Source organism: Phocoena phocoena, chromosome 3 (genome assembly GCF_963924675.1).
Source record: "Phocoena phocoena chromosome 3, mPhoPho1.1, whole genome shotgun sequence".
Taxonomy (NCBI): Eukaryota; Metazoa; Chordata; class Mammalia; order Artiodactyla; family Phocoenidae; genus Phocoena; species Phocoena phocoena.
The window spans coordinates 51,596,337-51,620,034 of NC_089221.1; the positions used below are offsets into that span (position 1 = coordinate 51,596,337).

Below are 23,698 nucleotides of genomic sequence, written 5' to 3' on the forward strand. Positions count from 1 at the left end.
GTGGAACCTAGAAAAATGGTACAGGTGAACTCGTTTCCAGGGCAGAAATAGAGACACAGATGTAGAAAACAAACATATGGACACCAAGGGGGGAAAGCGGGGGTGGAGTGGGGGTGGTGGTTTGATGAATTGGACGATTGGGATTGACAGGTATACACTGATGTGTATAAAATTGATGACTAATAAGAATCTTCTGTATAAAAAAATAAATAAAATTCAAAAAATAAAGAAGACAAGGGACTGTTATAGATTAAAAAGAGATGATAGAGATTTAATCTTGTGTGATGAGCCTTTATTGATTCTTGGTTTATAATTTTTTAAAATTATTTAGGGACCATTGATAAAATTTAGAAGCATATTAGTATTAAGAATGCTTTCTGTATTAATTATAAAGTTAATTTCTTTATGAATCAATTTCTGTAGCTATTTATTTATTTAGCAATTAAAGGATAAACATACTAAGAAAAATAGTTTCAACAAATGTTTTTGAAATAAGTTTATAACTTATCTTTATGGCTTTTAGAAATCAGTAAAAAAGATAAACACTTTGTGAATAAAATAGGCAAAGGACATGAAATCCCAAATCATGAAAGAAGAAATAAAATGATCACAAAATTTGTGGAAACATTTCTAAGTTTCTTGGTAATCAAAGAAATGCAAATTAGATCACCAAATGTTGAAAAAAATTATGAAATCTAAATATTATCATAAATGGCTGGTAGAGAACATAAATTAGTTTAATCTTGATGGATGTCTATTTAGCAATATAAAAGCCTTGAAAATATTCCTACCTTTCATATAGTGCCTCTTGGCCATTTGTATGTCTCCTTTTGAGAAATGTCTCAGCACTACTTGTCATAGGGAAATGCAAATCAAAAGCACAATGAGATATCACCTTACATCTGTTACTATGACTATTATTAAATGACAAAATATACCAACTATTGATGAAGATGGGGAAAGAGAGAACCCTTGAACACTATTAGTGAGAAAGTAAATTGGTACAGCAATTATGGAAAACAGTATGGAGGTTCCTCAAAAAATTGAACAAAGAACTACCATATGATCCAGCAATCCCACTTCTGAGTATATATATATCTAAGAGAAATGAGATCCAGTATATCAAAGAAATATCTGCCATCCATGTTCACTGCAGCATTATTTATAATAGCCATGACATGGAAATAACCTAATTGTCCATGGATGAATGAACAAATAAAGAAAATGTGACATATGACATTTATTTAGAGACTTCCCTGGTGGTCCAGCGGTAAAGAATCCGCCTTACAACGCAGGGGACTCAGGTTTGATCCCTGGTCAGGGAACTAAGATCCTACATGCTGCGGGGCAACTAAGTCCACACACCACAACTACTAAGCTCATGCACCTCAACTAAAGAGCCTGCGTGCCACAAACTACAGAGCCCACACGCTCTGGAACCTGCACATCACAGCTAGAGAAGAGAAAACCTGCACACCACAACTAGAGAGAAGCCCAAGTGCCACAACGAAGAACCTGCAGACCACAATGAAAAATCCAGCACGCCTCAATGAAGATCCCTGTGCTGCAACTAAGATGACGCAGCCAAAAATAAATAAAATAAATAAGCTTTAAAAAAATTGTATTTATCACATATATGCCATATATACTGGACAGCTATATATATATATATATATATTCCATATATATAATGGAATATCATTCAGCATTAAAAAAGGAGGAAATTCTGCCATTTACCACAACACTGATGAAACTAGAGGACATTACGTTAAGTAGAATCAGCCAGACACAGAAAGACAAATACTGCATGATCTCGCTTATATGTGGAATCTAAACAAATTGAATTTATAAAAGGAGAGAGTAGGATGGTAGTTGCCAGCGGCCATGGAGTGAGGGAAATGGGAAGATGTTGGCCAATGGCTACAGAGTTTAATTTATGCAGGATGAATAAATTCTGAAAATCCATTGTACAGCATGATGACTACAGTTAACAATATTGTATTTGTGGCCTTGAAATGTGCTAAGAGAGTAGATCTTAAATATTCCCACCACACAGACACACAAATGGTAACTATGTGAGATGATGGATATATTAATTAGGTTGATTGTGGTAACCATTTCATAAATGTATACATATATCAAAACATCACATTGTACACCTTACATATATATAATTTTGGTCAATTATCCCTCAATAAAGCTGTAAAAAAATTCCCACCTTTCATTCAGAAATTCCAATTGTAGTGACTTATCCCAAGGAAACAGTCATGCATGTTTTCAAAGATTTGTGGATGTTTTCCTTAAAAAGGAGGTCTGTGGGTATATTAACACAGAAAAGTGTTCACAATGTAACATTTTTCTTAAAGCAGCTTTAAGCTTAAAGCAGCTTGTAAAATATTTACAATGAGTATGCAGGTATTCTTTGCACTATATTTTTACAACTCTTTTTATAAGTCTGAAATTATTTCTAAACAACAAAAATTATCTCATTTTGAAATTCATGCAGAAAGGAATATTTAGGTTCTTTTCAAGGTGATGTTCAGTAAATGGTATAGTCATACTGGTTTCATGAGTCAGTCCCTGAAAATAACAAATGTAAGCTTAAAGCAGCTCACATAGTTATGATATGATCCCATTCATTCTAAACTTATGAATTTTATATTTATATATTCACTAAGGAAAACATATGAAAAATACAGTAAATTACTGTGTGGAATCATGGGTGACTTTTTGTCTTCCTTAAGGTTAATTTTCAAAGATTCTAGGATGAGTATGTGTTAATTTCTTATTAAGGAAAAAGTGTTACCCTTAAAAGAGTGACCTATTGGTTAGCTTTGCCAGTCTTTTGAGAAAAGTGTTTTCTACTTCCTTTTGCTACACAGAAAAGTGTCCAAACCCTACTTGATTGTAGCTCCTGCTGTATTTCTGTCTGATCTAACTCTGTATCGGTAAGCGTGAAGTACTTTCTCACACATTATCTCCACAAAACCCTATGAAGGCATTTGAAATAAGTCTGATCTCATACTTTTATAATTAAACAAAGAGAAGGTCATAGGGATGAACTGCCTTCTTTCCTTGTGTCAGAGGAGAGGGGTGGGGAGCGGGGGATTAGAGCTCCTGACTTTTCCGAGGATCCTCAGGAGTTGTTTTTTTAAGCAGTTATCTAAGAAATGCATCTTACTAACAAAGCTGATTGTGACTGGTTTGTTATTTTCAGGGACTGACTCATGAAACGAGTATGACTATACCATTTACTGAACATCACCTTGAAAAGAACCTAAATATTCCTTTCTGCATGAATTTCAAAATGAGATAATTTTTGTTGTTTAGAAATAATTTCAGACTTATAAAAAGAGTTGCAAAAATATAGTGCAAAGAATACCTGCATACTCACTGTAAATATTTTATTTACTCGTAAGTATTTTACCCTATTTGCTTTATCATTATATATGTACATGTCATTATATATATGATTATTTTCTGAACCATTTGAGGGTAAGTTGCACACATCATGGCCCTTTATGCCTAAATATTTCAGTGTATATTTCCTAAGAATAGGGCTACTCCACATAACCACAGTATAGTTACCAACTTCATAAATGTACAGTGAAAAAAGAATCATCTAATCTGTCATCCATAGTCCATTTTTGTCAGTTGACTTAATACTGTCTTTTACAGCATTTTCTCCTTTTCCAGTGCAAGTTCCACTCTAGGTCAGGTAATGCATTTAGTTGCCATGTCTCTTTAGCTTCCATCAATCTGGGATATTTCCATAAACTATTTTGGGTCTTTTATGACATTTCCATTTTTGAAGAATATAGCCCTCCCTTTTTAGTAGAATGTCTTAGCCTGCTCAGGCTGCCACCCAAAAACTACCATAGGCAGACTGTTGAAACAATAGAAATTTAATTCCCACAGTTCTGGAGGCTGGAAGTCCAAGATCAGGGTGCTGGCATGGTTAGGTTCTGGTGAGAACCCTCTTCCTGGCTTGCATATGGCTCCCTTCTCCCTGTGTCCTTACATGGCAGAGAGACAGAACAAACTCTCTCTAGTGACTCTACTGATAAGGGCACTAATCTCATCAGACCAGGGTCCCACCCTCATGACCTCATCTAACCCTAATTATCTTCCAAAGGCCTCGTCTCCAAATACCAAAACCTTGTGGGTTAGGGCTTCAACATATGAATTTTGAGGGTACATAAACATTCAGACCATAAATAGAACATTCCTTATTTTGTAAAACAAACACACTTTTAAATATATTAAACATGAAGCAGCCTAAACCTAACAAAATAGTATTTTCTAAATCAATTAAACCAGAATAAAATCATATCTGCAATTTCTCAAACAAAATGCTCACCGAAATGATATTTTATTTTGTTGAAACCCCAGTTATTTCCACCTTGTCTCTGTATTGGGATTTCCATTTATTTGTTATCATCATTCTAGAATGTGACCCCTTTTGCCAACACAATACTAAAATAGACAAAGATTACTCTCTACAGAAACATACTTTGTCTTAAGGATGTTTATGAGAGTCAGCCTATATCAGAACAATAGAGTGTGCTTCAATTCATTTTCAGACATCAAGTATTCAGAAAAAGTATTTCAGATCAGCACTTGGCTAATAAGACCAAAGGGATTTTTTCCCATGCAGCTTCTGATCTTTTTTAAATCAGCATCATACAGTGTGCTTTGCTGCAATTTTTTGTGAAATATTGCATCTTTCTTTTCTTTCATTATATATTAAGCAATTAATATTGAATTAATTAGTCCATTACATATTAGCATACTATTCTTTGTAGTTAATCTAAAATCCTTCACTTTTTAAATTTTAGGACAATTTTTCAAGTCTTCCAATTAAGTATCATCTTGTTCACAAATAGTTTCTTTTTAAAATGTATTTGTTAACCTGACACCCTCATATTACGTTTACCAGTGTACCCAAACAGTATCAGGTTAACGTATTATCTCCATGTCTGATATCTTACAAACTTGACCTTTTCTCCTTAATCAGAATCTGGATATGCAACTTTGTCAAATATTTTTGAAACTTCAATGCATCTCTTCATCTCTTATCTACAGAATTCATTTTCCTTATTTTTAAGGTATATCTTAAAGCAAATTACCTCCACACTCAATAAACTATGTTTTGATGATCACAAAATGTTGATAATGTGGTCTAATGTAAAGATTATATCCCCTGAATAACAGTTCCCCAAATGATATTTTAAAATATACATATTAGGAAAATTATCTTTTTTATTTTTAACTCCTTTTTCTTCTATCAATTCTGATTATTTTTCCTAAGCAATATTTTCTAAATAGCCTTCCAAAATTCATTCAGTTTTCAGCCTATATTAGCTACTTCTGACATATTTTTGATTATTTGGCCTTTCAAGTAGAATGTATATTACTGCATTCCAGGGGTTTTTCCTTTTTCTTTTTCTTTTCTTTTCTACTCCCCCACCCTATTTTTTTTTTTTTTTTTTGCCTTTGCACTAATTTCTCAACAAAGCAAATTTTTTCTTTGCTTTTGTAAAACAAACATTTAAAAATATAACTGGCCTAATATGCCTAACACATCTTCATATTTAATTTCTTCTACACATGAAGCAATTATGTGATCTGATTCAACATAATCAGGAATCAGAATTTCTTCTTTGTGGTCTACATCAAATTTTTACAGCTGGGTCTGAATTTAAATTGAAGATTTTTATGGACTTTTAAATGTTGCTTTTTTCTTCTAAGGTGGCTGTTGATGGTTTTATCTATTTGGAAGCTTTTGATTCTGTTTTGAAGTAACATGGTCATGGTATAGTGGTAAATGCTCAGATAATCTTAAATCAGGGTATTTTTGTTTCAAGTCTCGTATTGTTCAAAGAAAAATAAATGATCAGGATTCACTTTTTTTCCTCTCCTAATGATGGCTTCCATGGAAGAATCAATGTCAAATTCAAACCTGCAAACATAACACTTTAATGCTAGTTCTTACATTAATGAATCTCTGGTGCTTTTGTTTTTTAGCCTTTTTATAGTTTTTTTGTAGTTTCTCTTTTTGTAGTTTCACAGTTAATCTTACAGATGACCTAGTATTACTTGAATTTGTAGACCTTCCTTTCTTCCTTCCTTCCTCCCCTTCCTCCCTTCCTTCCTTCCTTCCTTCTGTGGAAAAGGTAGTCCATGCATAATGTACCAGCAGCACAAGTAACCACGATGTTTACTTGACTTGGCCTTCTAAGAAATTATAACCAGGATTTACTCTGCTATTGTAGTGTAAAAGCAATACTTCTCAGGAATATACAGATAAAGTTCTGCTGAAAATGAGAACAAGCTTAAATTGTAAAACACAAAGAACCTAGCAAAGGTAAGAATAACATGCAAAATAAACAGTAGGATTTTAACTCTCCAAGAACTTTAGTTAATAGCATTACCTGATAATGACTTAGAGTATGCATGTCTTAAATCATAATAAAGGCACAAAAGAAGAATTAAAAACATGGGACAAAAGAGGGTATGTAGAAAGACCAACTATATTTGGAGAAGAACTCACTCCAGACATGAAAAATATGATCCTTAAAATGAAAACCTAATGGATAGATGATAAACAGCTAAAAAGAGTTAACCGGAAGATGGATCTAAGGAAAATGCTGAGAATGCAACAGAGAAAAGTACAGAAAATATAAAAGAGGGGTTAAGAAGACATGAAGACTAAAATGAGACAGCCCAACATATTTCTAATAAGAGTATCAGAAAGAGAAAATAGAATGGAATGATACAACAGGACCCAAGGAAAAAGGAAGACCTTAAGAGCAACCAGCAAGAAAAGACATTACCTACAGAGGAACTACAATTAAACTGAAAGCAGGTTTCTCCACAACAAAAATTGAGGCCAGATGCCAATGGAATAAAATGTGTAGCAGATAATAGGCACACACACACACACAAAATGAGCAAAAAACCTTGCTACCTCTCAGTGGATTGTTTTCTTATGAACTGAATGAGTTTCATATATTATTCAAACATCTTTGTCCATTTTACTCAGTGCAATCACTGTTTGCATCTTTCTCTTGTTTTAATACTAGTTTAGTTTTTATACAGGTGAACCTGTTAATCTTATTAAAATTGTTTTAAACCCTCGAACAAGAAACTGTAAGTAAAAATGCAGAAATATTTTAATGCTTATTAAAGAAATACAATGGAAAAAATTGTACTGAAATTCTAGGGGATACAAATTAGAAAAAAAAAGGAGTATATGAAATTAGTAGGAACTATTGCCAGAAATAAATACAGTGCATGGGATTTATAGCAAAGACTTCAGCCTAAAATAGACAAAGGGCATAAACACACAATTGGAATAAGCAAACATGAAGGAAAAGATTCAACTCTGCTAATAGGTGATAAAGCACATGGTAAAATAATATATAGAATCTTACACAGTGTAAATTAGCAAAATGTCAAAAAATAATTACATCCAGGTTTGGTAGTAGTTCTGCAGTGAAATTGTTATACTTATATAATGCTGGAGACATTGAAATTTAGATTTACATAAAATTAAAAATTCAGGAAGGACTGGGAGTTTGGGAATAGCAGCTGTAAACTATTATATATAGGATGGATAAACAAGGTCCTACTGTATAGCACAGGGAAGTGTATTCAATATCCTGTGATAAAGCATAATGGAAAAGAATATGATAAAGAATGTATATATATGTATAACTGAATCACTTTGCTGTACAGCAGAAATTAACACAACACTGTAAATCAATTATACATCAATAAATTTTTTTTAAAGTTAAAAATTCAGTTCCTCAGTCATATTAGCCTATTTCAGAGGTTCAGCAGCCACATGAAATGAGTGGCTACCACACTGCTCAGCGCAGAAGACTGTTTCCATCATTTCAGGAAGGTCTGCTGAACAGTGCTGCTCTGGAGGACAGACATTTGGTTTTTCTAACCCTCATTACCATGTTGAAATTATTTAAAATGGGAAAATGTTTACGATAGGGTGATAAGTTAAAAAAAAAAAAAGAAATACAAAATTGGCCTACAGTTATTTTAACTGAGTAAAAGCAAATACCCAGATAGTCAAAGTTTAGAAAATTTGTCACGAAAGTTAACTTAGATACATTAAGATGTGGGATTTGGGCATAATTTGTTTTTCATCTAAAAATGATTTTAACTTTGTCATAATACTATTTTCTCATTTTCAGAGAGCAAACAAATATAATACTGCTTGATGCTTGGGAAAATTGCCTTACAACTTCTGACTCTGTTTTCTAAGTCTTTCTCTTGGCTCCATGTAGACTGGGTGATTACTTTTCTTTATCCTTGCGATTATTTTTGACATTGTTCCTTTCTGGTAGAACACTGAATGCTTGACATAAAAAACTCCGTGTGTGCCTCTGTGTGTGTGTGTGTGTGTGTGTGTGTGTGTATGTAAAAGCAAGGATAGAATGGTGAAAAAAGATAAACATTTCAAGATTTGTATCTTTAATTACACGACATGTTTAAATTGCAACAGAAATTGCCTTTCATAATTCACAGGTGAGGGAAATGAATGTGTGTATATCACTCAGAGACTTCACATATTCATGTTGGGAAATGTAACTTAAGCACACACTAGTCAAAGTAATCAACTTGGAAAAGGAATGACATTCTTCACAAAGAGTAGCTGCACTGTTTATAAAAAATAAAAACAAGACAGAGAGAAATAGTAGTGTAAAAATTAAATAGAAATTAATTCCTAAATAAACAAATAAATAAATATTTCCTGTCCACCCAAACCCCTGGGAAAGAATGGGCTAAATTCCATGTTTCACTGCAGGTTTAGCAGCCAGCATGCATAACCTTCCACCATGAAATGTAGTTAAGTCCCCACACAGAATTGTCCCCATTGGTCCTTTCCCTCTGTCTTCGTGTCAGCCAGGCTTCTATTATTCTTCCATTTCCTGCCTGGATCAACTTTTCCAGTTTCCCTGTTACACTCCGCTGAAGGATGTTTCCCACCCTTGCAGCAGGTCCAGAGAACACAAGCAGGATTTTTACCTTTCACAAAGCCAGAGAGGAGCTGTCTTTACTTTGCACTGAGACTGCAGGCCCCTGTCCATGCCACAGCCTCACAACCATCAGCTGTAGGCACGTTTAGTTTCTGTTATGAGTCTCTGGAATATTAGTAGTGTGAGCTGGAACATAATTTTATGCATTCCCTGCCTTTCCCACTGGTTTCCAAATGAGCACCCCTGTAAGGGATTTGTTCAGAGCAGGAGGTAGAGGTTATCATCCTTGCCCTTGCCCGAACAGTGTCACTTTCCAGTCATCTCAGCATTTGGGGGCTCTTCATTAACTCATATACTAATTTGTAAAGTCGGTGTTACTGCACTTCCTTTGGTTTGCCATAAGATGTCAGTTTGTATTAAGAGTGTTGCGATGTGAGTTCAAAGACAAGAAATGAAAGAAGGCCAAAATGAAGCAAAACTTTTAAAACAAGACGTTTTTAAAATTAGGATAAAGCCTTGCCCAGTAAAACCTGGAGAGCAAACCAAATAGGATTTTCAACTGAATGCTCACCCTCCAGGAGGCCTCTCAGAAGAATCTGCCAAGCCATGCTTGGCTTCTCAGGGGTGTCTGCCATGTGGGATGCTGTATCACTTCAGTCCTGGAACCTCCCATGGTCTTCCATCTGCTTAAGTTTGAGCTAAGGTGTGGGTTTGGATCTACTTACTAAGATTTCCTTAATGTGTATCTGGAATGTTATCTGAAAACATTTTTCTCTCTTTGTGCCTGGAACATACTTGGATTCCATTAAGCGACTCTTTTGCTTAAGGAAATCATCTCTGTGGCTGTGTGTTATGATTTGGGGGTTCTCCACAGGGTCGTCTGCTTTAAATATCAGCCTTTCTACTGGCCATCATTATTGCTTCTTTCCATTGGATGCTGCATACCAACCCTAAGGGGTAAGGCTGTATTAGGCTAACCTGTTGCATCTCAAAGTGTGTTTCCTAGATCAGCTGGGAACTTATTAGAAATCAAATGATCAGGCCACAGCCCAGACTCTAGGGATGGAGCCCAGCATACTATGGTTTAACAAGTCTTTCAAGTGATCCTAATGCACATTAAAGTTTGAGAACCTCTGATCTTAGCCTGTGGGCTTCAAACGGTGCGCAAGATGATCTGAAAGAAAATATTATAACTTTATATTTTATGGTCTCTTTTTCTAATTCCTATTTTTTTACATTTTAATATGCCCAATATGTTAATATCATTATATATGTATGGTTTATCAACAAATACATGTATAGTAGGAGTGCATACTTAATTTTTTTATGGGTAGGGATGTATGATATACAAAGTATGAAGACTACTTGTCTAACTATAACATTTTAAAACTCTTACGGTCTAAGTCGGTTGAGCCATTAGCCACCAACAATGTCATATATTTGCATTAATATATTTACCTCACTGCTCACTTCTAAAATGCTTTGCAAATAATCTCTAGTGTTTATTCCTCCTCTTGTGCAGAGAACTCTCACATTTATAATAAAGAGCCGTCTGCATTACATGCTGGAGACTTCTCCCTCTCGGTAGGCAAAAGAGAGAATAGTGACGGCCCATGAACAGCATCAAGGGCACCTCCCCACTCCCCACTCAATCCATTCATGTTTGTGCATCAGAAAAGAGCACAAAAAGCCAGAAAGAGAACTCCATACCCAATATTTAACACACGCTTTCCCCACTCTCATTGCTCTGCTTAGATGGAGGGACCCCTGGGGGCTTAGGGGACACACTGTCCTCACTGGCAGTCTTCCCCGCTCCCCCCACAAACACCAGCTTGCACTAGCCTGGCATGCATCCTGTGTTATACACTTATGCTCCCTTAGTGTTATGCATTTCCCTGAGCCAGGCAGAAAATATCACTGTGCACTTATTATAAATGGAAAAATTGAAGAACTAGGAGTAGGGCCAACTTAAGCTACAATAATTAAGGGCCTCAACAAATAAAAAGTAGAAAAAAAGTTACTTCATTCCTAGCACAATATTTTGCATAAAGTATGCTCTCAATAACTATGCATGAGATGAGTGACAAAGATATAAATACAGTTCGGTTCCTGAGCACTCAGTTCTGGTAATATTACAGAGTACTTAAAAGCATAAATTTAGGTTTGAGTCTTATCACTGTGATTACAATTAGTTTGACCTTGAGCAAGTTCCTTAACCTCTCTTAAACTTCGTTTCCTTCAATCTGTAAGCTAAGGATAAGGACAGTAACTACTTCACAGATTCATTGGGAGAATTAAATGAGATGTAAGTGCTTGGCATGGTATCTGGCACCTAGTAAACTCCCATGAAATGTTCTTTTTATTGCACTTTGCTAATGCTGAATCAAATGCCAAGAAATAATAAAGCGAGTTCCTACCCTCAAGTCCTGTGACAGTGAAGCCCACGACTCTTTTTGTTTTTTCCTAGCTAAAGGCTAATGATCTTACATAACTCATACTATTTTAAAAATCAGAAGTAATGCCTCTATTGGAGAGACTGACCTAAAGATTTGTTAATCACTCTCTCCTGCCCATATGTCTGTCTGCTTGGAAGAGCTATTTCTGTTCTTGAGCTGACTATTGGCAGGGGTGCAGAGTCCTTTCATTCTGTTTCATCTAATGGCACATTATACTTTACCATTAAGAAAGAAAAAAAAATTATATGCAGATCTCCATGATGGAGCCATTAAGGTGAAAACCCGATGGCAGTAAAATGATACCACATCAAGGAAGAAAGAAAAGACTGCAAGTTTCCTGTCACTGTTCAGAAAAACCAATGTCTTAGGGGAGACTTTACAATATGTTATCACCAAATAAAAACACCATAGGATAATAATGGGAGTTTCCATGAACTCTTAAAAAAGGACTCCAGAAAAAGTGCCGCTTTCCTTCTTTTTTCCAGATTCTCCCTTTGTTAATAGCAGGAAATCAATAAATATTATTTGAATTAATAATTAAATAGGAAAAAAGCCTGTAACAAAGTTGTAAAGATGTCTAGGCATTACATGCAGAATTGCCTCCCTGGAATACTTCCCCCATTCATTTGTACTTGTTATGACCATATAATTCCCATCTATTATTTCACTTAAATCTTTTCAATAATGCTATGAATCAGGTATGACTATCCTAATTCAATTTTTGAGGCACCGAGAGGTTCAGAAAGTTGCCTGAGATCACATAGTTATAAGTAATGAAATCAAGATCTAAACCCAGAACTGTCTGTTGCAGGACCACTTATGCTTTATATGGAGGTTGGAAGGTGGCCTTTATGTTAATATTTTTTCTTTCTTTGAGAAAACGTGAGCTACTGCTGTAAAATGGGCTCTCCCCCTCAGGTAGTCAGACTACCGTTGCTTCCTTCACTGACTTGACCACTCTGAAGGTACTAGCCTTGCCCCTTTGAGAACACTACATGTAACACTTGGATTCATACATGGTCAGCCTTGAGCATTCAGTTTGATTCATTTAAACAATCATGGATTGAGAGCCTTCAGTGAGCCAGGCACTCTGCTAAGTGCTTGGGGAACAGAAGTAATGGATAAAACTTCCTGCTCTTGGGGATATTAATCTGGAAGGAAATATACCAAAACATTAATAACGGATACCTCTGGTATTAGTATAAGTCATCCTTTCCTTTTTTTTTACTTATCTACATAAAATGTCTGTTAATATATATTATTTTTATAAAACAGCTTAAAGAAAAAAAAAGAAGGCTGCAAGAAAGGAAATTCTTAAGAAACCAATCTCTAATTGTGAAATGGAGCTGGTGATGGCAGAACCAATCACTGTAATTCCAGCCTCAGCTTCTTCATGTCATGTAGGCGCTACTTTTTAAGGCTGCCTTGGTGAACTGTTTAATTGAGAATGTACTATGTACCAGACAATCGTTAAGTGTTGGAGGTTATGGAGATAAATAAGATAAACTTTCTGGCCTCAAGGAATTTATAGTCCAGTGAAAAAAACTCATGGTAGTATATGATATTTTCCATGTGTATAGATACTGGTCTCTTCTGTTTGCATAAAGCTTTTGCCTTTTTGTAGAAAATAGCTGTTACATCTGTCGTAGAAACGCACATTAACATATTGTCATGAAGTGTCATCTTTTGAGAGTTATGCAAAAAATACAAATTATCATTGCATGCCAATAGAAAGACAGAATAACACGAGAGAATCCCATTAGGTATAATGTTTGAAGAACTTCTAGCATTGGGTAGGAGTCTGAAGTTGGAAAAGTAGACTGCAAAATGCTAAAAAAGTTTTAACTCTTCTCAAGATCCTTCATGTAAACTGAAAAACGAGCCAGAGAGCTAAACTGGCAGCACTGAAGCTCTGGCACATAGGAGGAGCTATATGTATTTGCCATTGTTATTTATATGATAAACAGACGCCATCTTTCTACCCTTTTCCTAAATGCTCCCCAAAGAGCCTTCCTGGTTTAATCGTTTCGTGAGGCTAAAAAAAAGAAAGAATTTCAGGCCTGTGTGAGCTATATTTTGGACTCTCATGACGTTTTGTCACCTCTCAGGCCATCACTCTAGATAAACAGTCTCTCACATATAAGAAGAAGCCACAACCACAATGGATTTGACAATTAGTTACTCTATAACTATATATATTAGTATATGTAACTATACTGAATTGTCATCATTAGATATTAAAGTACTGATCAACATTTTGTGCCGTCCAGTTAAATGAGATGAGGAAATTTCTTTTTCTTTTCATCAAAAACTCTCTTTTGGATTAATTGAATAAGTTAAATTTGGTCAGCCCAGTTACCTCAGGTTGTTTTAAAGTCATGTCATTGTTCTGGCAATATTGATGAAGCCTATAGCTTTAGCTAAAGAAAAATATAGCATCACCTAGCTTAATGACATAATTAAGAATGAGGAGCTAATCGCTTCTCAGCCTTTTCGCTAAGATCAAGTGAAGAATGAGGAGCTAGGGCTTCCCTGGTGGCGCAGTGGTTGAGAGTTCGCCTGCTGATGCAGGGGACGCGGGTTTGTGCCCCAGTCCGGGAAGATCCCACATGCCGCGGAGCGGCTGGGCCCGTGAGCCATGGCCGCTGAGCCTGCGCGTCCGGAGCCGGTGTTCCGCAACGGGAGAGGCCACAACAGTGAGAGGCCCGCGTACCGCAAAAAAAAAAAAAAATGAATGAGGAGCTAAATGCCATTTAGATAAACCAACAGTTTAATATGTTGAACCCTAAAATTCCAGTGGATAAAAGCAGGAATTAACCAGTTGCTGCAATTAATGACCCAGACTTTGAATATAATGAAAATTAATGAGCTGAATTCTTTCCAGTGTAACACATGATCACTGAATGATAACTGATCTTTGAAGATAATTGCTACCAGGTGAAAATAATAAGCATCAGAGGTTGAAAATCTTGATTTTTGATGCAAAAAAGTATTTTCTCATTAAAATGTGGAAACATATATATATACTTCTCTAATTTAAATATAAATGTAAATATGTATATACTTGTATACTTAAAAATAAGCTACAGTCAGTGGGATAGGGCTGGCTGTCGCCATGTAACCCATGGTGCTGACTTGTCATCTCAGCACAGACTCCACCAGCCACAGGCTTCCATCTGCTAGCCGTAAGAATCACAAGACCTGGAGAGCCAAGGCTTAAAGAGCTGTTTGCAGACCCCACATAAGTCCCAACCAGAGACCATAAAGAGAAAAACACTGAGAAAATCAGAGGGAAAAATGGAAAGGCCAAAAGACCCTCAAGCCAAAAAGGATGGAAGGTTGGGAGAAGAAGCCAAGACAGAATAAGATATTTTATTCTGGAAATGGAAGGAATAGTGCCTTGTAAATGTTAGTTTTCTCCTGATCAATAAGCATGAGTTTCAGGTATCAAGAAAAAAAGTTATGATGTTCAGTCCATTAACTCCTTCAACCTCAGATGCCCTGGGATATGCCCAAAAAGGCCCTTCAGCATCACAAAGGTCACCACCTGCTCCCAGCTCTCCTCAGTAATGCCTTAAACAGTAACAGTTAAGACGAATAAAAGATGATTTACAATTCAATAGTAATATTTTTAGTCTTATTTCATTGTAAGTATCACAATGTCAGGAAACTGATGGCTATTGATTTTTTTGAAAGTGCTTAAATATGTTTAAATATAGGTTTAACTTTTTTTTTTTTTTTTTGCGGTACGCGGGCCTCTCACTGCCGTGGCCTCTCCCGTTGCGGAGCACAGGCTCCGGACGCGCAGGCTCAGCGGCCATGACTCACGGGCCCAGCCGCTCCGCGGCACACGGGATCCTCCCGGACCTGGGCACGAACCCGCGCCCCCTGCATCGGCAGGCAGACCCTCAACCACTGCGCCACCAGGGAAGCCCGGTTTTACTCTTTAAATAGGAAAAAAAATGAACAAGGTGCTTAGTAATGCTACCCATTATTTATCAACTTCTCAACTGGGTCATGGGGAAATGTCAAAGGTCCTGCCAGAGGGCAGACCAAAACAACAGGGAGATGAAGACCAGAATACAGCCCTAAATCATAAAAGGTGTGGCCCCTCTGAGGCCTGTTGCTTTGCAAAAGGTATGCAAAGTAGCTACCAAAAGATAATTCTATTGCACTACAGGTTTTACTCTTCTGTTAAAAGTCAAGTTTCATTTCTGACTGAACCCAAATAGCACCAAGGCAGAATTTGATCCAGACTCGTGTTCAATGGCCAGGAAAGTCACCAAGCCATATGTTCCCATGAAACTGACATGCGGTGAAGTGAGGGGATTACTGCAATTACTTCTTCAAAGGCTCCTGTGGGGAGCCAAACTTGCTATGACTCTCTGTGAAGAAAATACAGGAGGTTACCACTCAAAACACAAGTTTCATAAAAATTCACTAAAAGGAAGATTATGAGAAAATTGGAGACAAAAGAGAGAGTCAACTATTATTATATAAAGATACCTTGAAAAATATCTTGTTTCTGTTCTTCTGCTTAACTGGGCTCCTCTATCTATTGCAGGGCTTATTTTGTTATGAAAGAGTATAGTCATTTAGTAGGTACCTGCCATCTGTTCTGTGTTTATGAACTTGCATAGACCTTGTAATTACATTTTAAGAATTTGAAACCTAAACTAATAACTGGGTCTCACACACGCACATGCACACACAGACACACACACTTGTGCCCTCTCTGCCCTCTGACTATTCACTGATTATGTAAACTCACAGAGCCTCCTTGAGAAATCTCCTTCATGAAACCGTATGAAGGCTGGGCTCTGAAGCCTTCACTGAATTTGGCACAGAATTAGGATATATCCTTGTATAAGTGGAACATATCTGAGAGGAAACCACTGGGGGTATTTGAAGAGATATCCCGGAGATCACTATCCTAGGGTAGGTCAGTTAATCCCTTTCCTCCCCAGCTATTCGCTCTGAAAAATAAAGCAAAGAATATCATCCCTTTCCCTCATCCCATTTGGTTCCGAGTCTTTCCTTAACAGCCAACAGAGGTGGTTCTGAGAAGAACTACTTGGATATATTTTCTGCAACAGGAGTTCTGGTTTCCATCTCTGCTAGCTGACAACCCCCAAGTGTTTATCTGTCATCACCAAAGTCTGTGAAATGCTGAGTGGTTGTCAATGGGGTCACACCTTTCTTTCTCAGCCTAAGGGTATGTTTATTTAACCAAAGTCTCCTTCAGCTCCATATATGGTAGCTGTAAACAATATTTTAGAATGGCAGAGAAGTTTTAATACTAAAGATTATACACAACCATAAGGCTTGTGTATAAGATTATACACAACTTTGATGTATTTAGATGGATTGCAGCCAACTTCTAACAATCCTTCACAGTTTTTACTTGTTTTCCCATACATGATCTCATTTGATCCTTGCACCAGCCGTGAGACTCTTTGGTTGTGAATAGTTGTTATGCCTATTTCACTGCTGAGGAAACTGAGTCTTGGAGAACTTAACGTGGTTTTCCTACAATCACAATTCTACACAGCAAAGTCTATATTTAGAGCTAAGTTTTCTGACTCCGGAATCCATTTTCCTTTTATTATGTCTTTCTGCCTTCATCTAAATATATAAACCACTGCATTAGGGACAGACTTTCAAAATAACAAACATTTTGCTGGTTTTCAAGAAGCTATTAGCAGCTGCACAAAACACCAAGTCTGGCAAGCTTGGCAAAAGAGCAGACAGATGCAGGGCCAAGGCATTTCATAACCAAAATCCCCAGTAGGCTCACCCCTGAACTTGACCTTACTAGTCATAAAGCTTCCCAGTTGTTTTGTTCAATTTATGCCAAGTTATACTTGCTTTACCACACATCTATCTGTATGTTCATCCCTCTATCCCTCCGCAATCTGTATTTTTTTTCTGAAGTTGCAGACATCAGGACACTTTACACCTAAACAGTTCAGCATACTTATCTTTGAGTGGAGTTCAATATTTGCCTATGGTTCTTTTTTTTAAAATTTCATTTATTTATTATGCCTCAATTGAAAGCGTTGAAAAGGATAAAGGAGAGGATATACAATATGTAAAAGAATAGTGCTTATAACTTAATTTAAAGTCATCTTAACATCAACTTCCGTGTGAAACATGCTTTAAAACATCTTAATACAAAATTAAGGAATAAGTGTTTTGTAATATACTGAAAATCTCTCTGACTACAATTTTCTCTTTCTTTCTTTACAGTTAAGTAATACTTTCCAGGTACATGTTGCAAAAGCTTCGGGACAAACTTTGAACTCATCTGTACTTTCCTTTATGAAATATCACTGCCTGTGGTTCTTTTATAAAAAATGAAATTTGCATATAATCCAATGCACAAATCTCAAGTGTACCATTCAATAAGTTTTGCCAAATGTGTACACCCAGGTAACTCAAACTTTTATCTAGATATGGAATACTACCCTCACACTAGAAAGTTCCCTCTCATGTCCCTTCCCAGTCGATACTCTCTCCACCACTGTTCTAATATTTATCACTATGGATTAATTTTATCTGTTCTAGAACTTCATATAAATGGAGTCATACAGTATTTACTCTTTTGTATAAGGATCTTCTCACTCAAGATTATGTGTTTGAGATTTATCAATATTGTTCTGTGCATAAGGAGTTTACTCCTTTTAATTATTGACTATTATCCTATTGTAGAAATATTCTAGTTGCTTTTCTTTTTAATTGAAGTATAGTTATGTACGATATTCTCGTTTCTTTATCCACTTTCCTCTTGACAGACACCCAGGCTATTTCTAGTTTTTAGTTATTCTAAATAAAACTACTATGAACACTCTTAAAAAGATCTTTTTATGAACAGATTTTCATTTCTCTTGGGTAAATACCTGGAAGTGGAATTGTCAGGTCATAGGGAGGTATATGTTTAGTTTTATAAGAAACTTCCAGAACTTTTTTCAAAGGCGTTGTACCATTTTAACTCCTACCGACAATGTACGAGATGTTGTTCCATATCATCATCATTTGGCATTGTCAGTCTTTTTAATTTTAGTCATTCTGGTGGGTGTTCATCATATTACTTTTGAATTACAAAATAAGAATATTCACATTATGGGCTTCCCTGGTGGCGCAGTGGTTGAGTGCGCCTGCCGATGCAGGGGACACGGTTTCGTGCCCTGGTCCGGGAAGATCCCACGTGCTGTGGAGCGGCTGGGCCCGTGAGCCATGGCCGCTGAGCCTGCGCGTCCGGAGCCTGTGCTCCGCAACGGGAGAGGCCACAACGGTGAGAAACCCGCATACCGCAGAAAAAAAAAAAAAAAAAAAAAGAATTAAAAAAAAAAGAATATTCACATTAGAGAGCATTTCCATTATCAAGGGGTGACTTAGGCAATGTCTGTGTTCTTGTCCCCCTATTAGTACACCAGTGCAGGTCTCTTAAGTCCTAATATTAAGACATTAAATCCTGTTTCTCATCCTTAAAGAGTTGATTGAAAGATTCATAACTTGGCAGTTATTTTAAACGTTTTTAGATTCAACTTGAGCTCTAAATCACTGAAATATTGTCGAAGTTAATTTTTAGGGTGTTTTTCTATTAATACTTAGGCTTTCAAATTAATCAAAATGATCAGGTTAGCTCCTGACTTCTGCTTAATAGAAAAATAAATAAATAATCACACCTAAGTCACTAACTTATGACATTTCTTTCACTGAATTAAATGAGCATCACCTCAGGGTGACTCTCATAGACCTCAACTGGATTAATAAGAGTAAATCATTTTAGACTAAGCATCAGTCACACATGGTAAAGTTACCTCTAAGTTAAGTTGCTTCCGTTCCTGGAGTAAGTATGTAGGCCTAATTTTGTTTCAATGTGAAATCTCCCCTAGGCCTTATAACTTATCCCTAGGAAGTTTCAAGTTTCCACGTTGTTGTTTTCTTGACTTTTCCTCCATTCTCCAGGCTCTGACTCTTGTTCACTTGTTATAAAAATAACCTAAATGCTCTTAATTCTTCTCAAAAATGTATTTCAGCCCACTGATCATATTAGATGTATTATAACCCATTCAGCAATTTTTCATTTAATGAACTTTTAGTAATCAGTAGCAGTAATACAGCTTAGAGCTCTTAAAGTGGGAGAAATAAATTGTACAAGACCTGAGGCTAATGTAGCCTAGTCAAGGCATTGGGAAACACTAACACAAAAGATAACTTGCCCATTGCTCTTTGACTAGTTTCTTTCTTTCTCTATACTTCAATTTTCCAAGATGTTAGAGGATAATACATGAGCATATGTAAGAATTTTTTAACCAGAAAATTTATAACGCAACTTTAGCATCAATTAATTTTTGTTAGGCTGATTTGGCAGCATCCATTCAGTTTCCTCCCATAACATGTAAGAAGGGCAAAATTGTTCCACAGTTTAGAGAATCTCCGTTGGTTACAGAGGCATTAAGAAGCTGGCACCCAAGGAAATGATAGGAGTTAGGCATTTTAATCTCTGTTCTGACATGCCTTTTTTTCAAAAGCACTTAATACATTGCTTTGTCTCTCACAGTCCAGCTGTAAAATAATATATTGGCTCTAAAGATTTGTTGATACAGTAATCATTTGTTTAAATTACATAAAATGTCATGTATATATATGAAGTTTGCATATTTTTGGAACTAGGCCACAAAACACATATTTTGTACTTCTGAAAAAAAGAATACTCCATGGTTTGGAACGATACTGTACTGGCTAATTGCCCCATTCATCAAATGTACAATACATACCACAGACTCTTTATAGTTTTTTTTTTAATCTGCATATGAGCCACTAGGGCCAATGTTATGCCTAGGTGAAAATAAGCAGCTATGATGGAAATGATGACGCAGCACGGAAAAGACCTGCCTGCTTTAAAATATTTTCCCTCTAGCCTGTCTTTGTGACATTACCTTCAGATTTTTCTATCAAAATCAATGTTAGCAGGTAATATACCAGGATCACTTTTTATTATGTGAACCACTGATGCCCATTATTCCTTCAGAGTCTGGCAGGGCCATGAGGAGAGGGGAGGGGACAGACGCAGAGACATTTTGAAAGGCTGAAGATGATATGAAATAATGAGGCGTTGTGTGTGTGTGGCAGAGGGATGGGGGAGAACTCCAGCGAGCAGGAGGATAGCTTGAGGGTGGAAAGTACCTGGGGGAAGAAGCTCTGCAAGAAAATCTGGGACTTCCGCCAAAGATATACTTGATTCCAGTGTTGGCCTAGGGCTGGACCCATGAGACATAGATGAGAAAGTAATATAGGCTCTTATTTTTCAGATAAAGCCAAATTTTGCATATAAGCTCTTTTGAGGTCCTTTGTTCTGACACAGGAAAGACATAGAATAACTTTGCAAGCATCATTCATACTCAGAGAAAGAATTCTGCATTTTCCTGTGTTATATAAGCCATATTGTTGAATAATGCTGGCTCATCTACTAAATAAGTATTCAAAATGTAAACTTATTATCATTGTAAAGTGCTATGTAAATACAAATTCTTTATAGTGTGATTCCAGAACTTAAATAAAAATGAAGGCACCATCTTTTTTCTGATAATAGTGCCTGACATTTTGCCACTGACCACTTTACAAAAGAATTAGATCCAAATGCTGCATTGTTTAGTCAGATTTCATTGCATTTTAAATGAATAGAGATAAAAATAAAGATAACACATTAGGACATTTGACAGAGTTCCCTTTTAGACTTCTTTCATTTCTAATCTATCTCTAAATTGTATCCCTTTTGTTTAGTTTGCTTTATTCAATACATGCTATTTTACCTGCATATAAAATAGTGTTCTATCAACAACTAATTCCTCTCCTCTTAAAAAGTGATCACTCCATGTTTTATCATATTCACATTTGTTTGCTTTATCACAGTTAATAGAGAAAGGCTCAAGTACTTTATAATAAATTTTAGAGCATAAATTCAGTATTTATTTAGGCTTAGATTGTTAAGCAAAATTATTAGAATTTTATTACTTTTCTTTTTTCATAAATTTTTCATTTTTTCACTAAAAACACTTAGCCTTTGAAAAATTAACCATAGCAAACAATAAAAGATGTCCTTTAGACTGAGACAAAAGACTGATAAAAGTAATTTGTATCTTGGCTCTCTAACCATATTATGCTAGGGCCTTAATATTAAAGAGCTATCTTCTGACTGGTAACTGAATAGCTCTTCATTAGTTTCTCTAAAAATAAGAGTTTTTAATCTCTTCTTGCAAGCTAGGATAGTTTTATGGTTTAAATGTATTTTGGGAGTTTGTTCCAACAGTTAAATTGAAAATGTCTGATATTTTCAATTACTTAAAACATTTATGATTTTAAGCTCCTAGCAGAAATCTGCTGCTGAAGGGGAAAAATATTAAGAGCTGTTATTCAGAAAGACACTTATGTAAGAACTGTGACCTTGGTTATTGGTTTGAAAGCAAGAAGTCCTATATTTTAGACCCAAGGCTTTAGAAATCTTTAGTGGGCATTTTCCCCTCTCAGAGCTGAGACAAATGGCTGATGAGTGAAATCTTGAGAATGTTCACAGCTTTTCCCTTTCATTCTGTTGCAGCCCAGAAGGTGGTGAGATCCATCCAGAAATCTGTCGGCTCTACATTCAGCTGCAATGCTGCTTAGAAATGTACACAACAGAGATGCTAAAATCCATATGTCTGCTGGGGTCTCTTCAATTTCATCGAAAAGGTATCTTCATTTAATATATTGCCATAAACACTGAGAAATGTTAAACAAAACCTCATCTTTTGCAAAGGCCTATGTGTACCATTTGTCTATCTACACACAATTGGAATGGATATAAATGTTCAGGAAATGTTTGATATAAATGAATAAAAGAAGTCTATATCAGTACTATCAAAGTACATAAGAACATTGACCATCTTGAATAGAAATTGTGGTAGAAACAATTCTCAAATTTATTATTTTACCGCTTGTGAACATGACTTTGGCTAGAATCAGCTCGGGCAACCAAATTATATAATGATCTTACTAGGGTAGAAAATGCTATCCAAGATTGCTGCTACTTCCCTAAATGTATTTGGTTGCAAGACGACAAATGATAAGTTGTGTCCCAAAGATTTAAAAATAGGAGGAGCTCAACAAACAAAATCTCATTCCCTGGTTTAAGCTATAAAGAGACTATATTGGCTTAAGTGAACGAAACCTCTAGAGGCAGCAGTGGCTTCAGCATGGCTTGATCAGACTTCTGACTCCCATTCTGAGTGATGTTCTGCCTTCTGGTGGGGGGAGTTGACTTTACCCTCAAGCTGCCCTTCCCACACATTTGCAAACTGATTCCAACAGTTTCAGTCATCACATATGCATACAGAGAGAATTTCTCCCATTATAGACTAACAAATGTCCTGAGCTTCGTTCCAACTGGACCAGGTCAGACCACATGTCTACATGTCTACACTTGAACCAATCACGGTAGCCAAGGGGATGGAATTAAACTGATTGGTTTAGGCAATCAAGGCCCATTCCTGGAGATAGGAGATGAGTCAACCCCACCCAACCAGTGGCTACGGCATAAAGGGACAGGGTGGAATGGAATGGATGCTGGGGAGGAAGCCAAAAGTTTCTGTCACTGGAGGATTCAATCTATATTTTCTTTGCTAATTCATTGAACAATAATTTTTGGGAGCCTCCTGAATGCAAACATTTTGTGCTTGAGATCAAGAAATAGAGGGATGCACAGAAGGTATCCTTTGTCTATGATTTAAATTCAGAGATAGAAAAGGTCAGTAAACTGTAATAATTAGGGAAAATCTTTTTGAAAGCGTGGGACTTGAGCTAGGTTGTGAGGATAGGGTTCAGACTGTGAAGGAAAAAGAAAGACCTTTCAGGTGAAGAAGCAGCTAAAGAAGAGATATGAAATCAAATGAGCGTGCAATTTGAGAGGAACTAGGTGACATGATAAAGTACCTGTAAAAATCAAATCTTGCATACACATGTATGCACAAGTCAGAACTAAAAGTAAGATTATGCTACGCTGCTCCCAAGAGAGATTATTTTCTCGATACATGAATATTATCTTTTTCTTTTTCCTTCTAAAGGCTGAATTTTCATGGGTTTCCACCTTTACTTCATGTTTGGAGAGATTATCCCCTTGACACTCAGGAGTCCTGATCAGAAAATTGAATACTCAGACACACTGATGACCCAAACAGTTGTCACTGGCCCAATGTCTTTGTT

The 23,698-nt window shown here is 36.3% G+C and overlaps 1 protein-coding gene across 2 annotated transcripts in view; it reads left to right on the forward strand.

Annotated features, from left to right (window-relative positions):
* Nucleotides 1-23,698, forward strand: part of RGS7BP (regulator of G protein signaling 7 binding protein) — a 118,245-nt gene that overhangs the window by 55,159 nt on the left and 39,388 nt on the right. Inside the window, exon 3 of one of the 2 annotated variants that reach the window (XM_065874409.1) lies at nt 22,059-22,189. In XM_065874409.1, coding sequence (XP_065730481.1) covers nt 22,059-22,189 — 131 coding nt within the window. Of the gene's footprint in view, nt 1-22,058; nt 22,190-23,698 lie in introns of those variants that run through there. The other variant, XM_065874410.1, reaches the window with a different exon arrangement.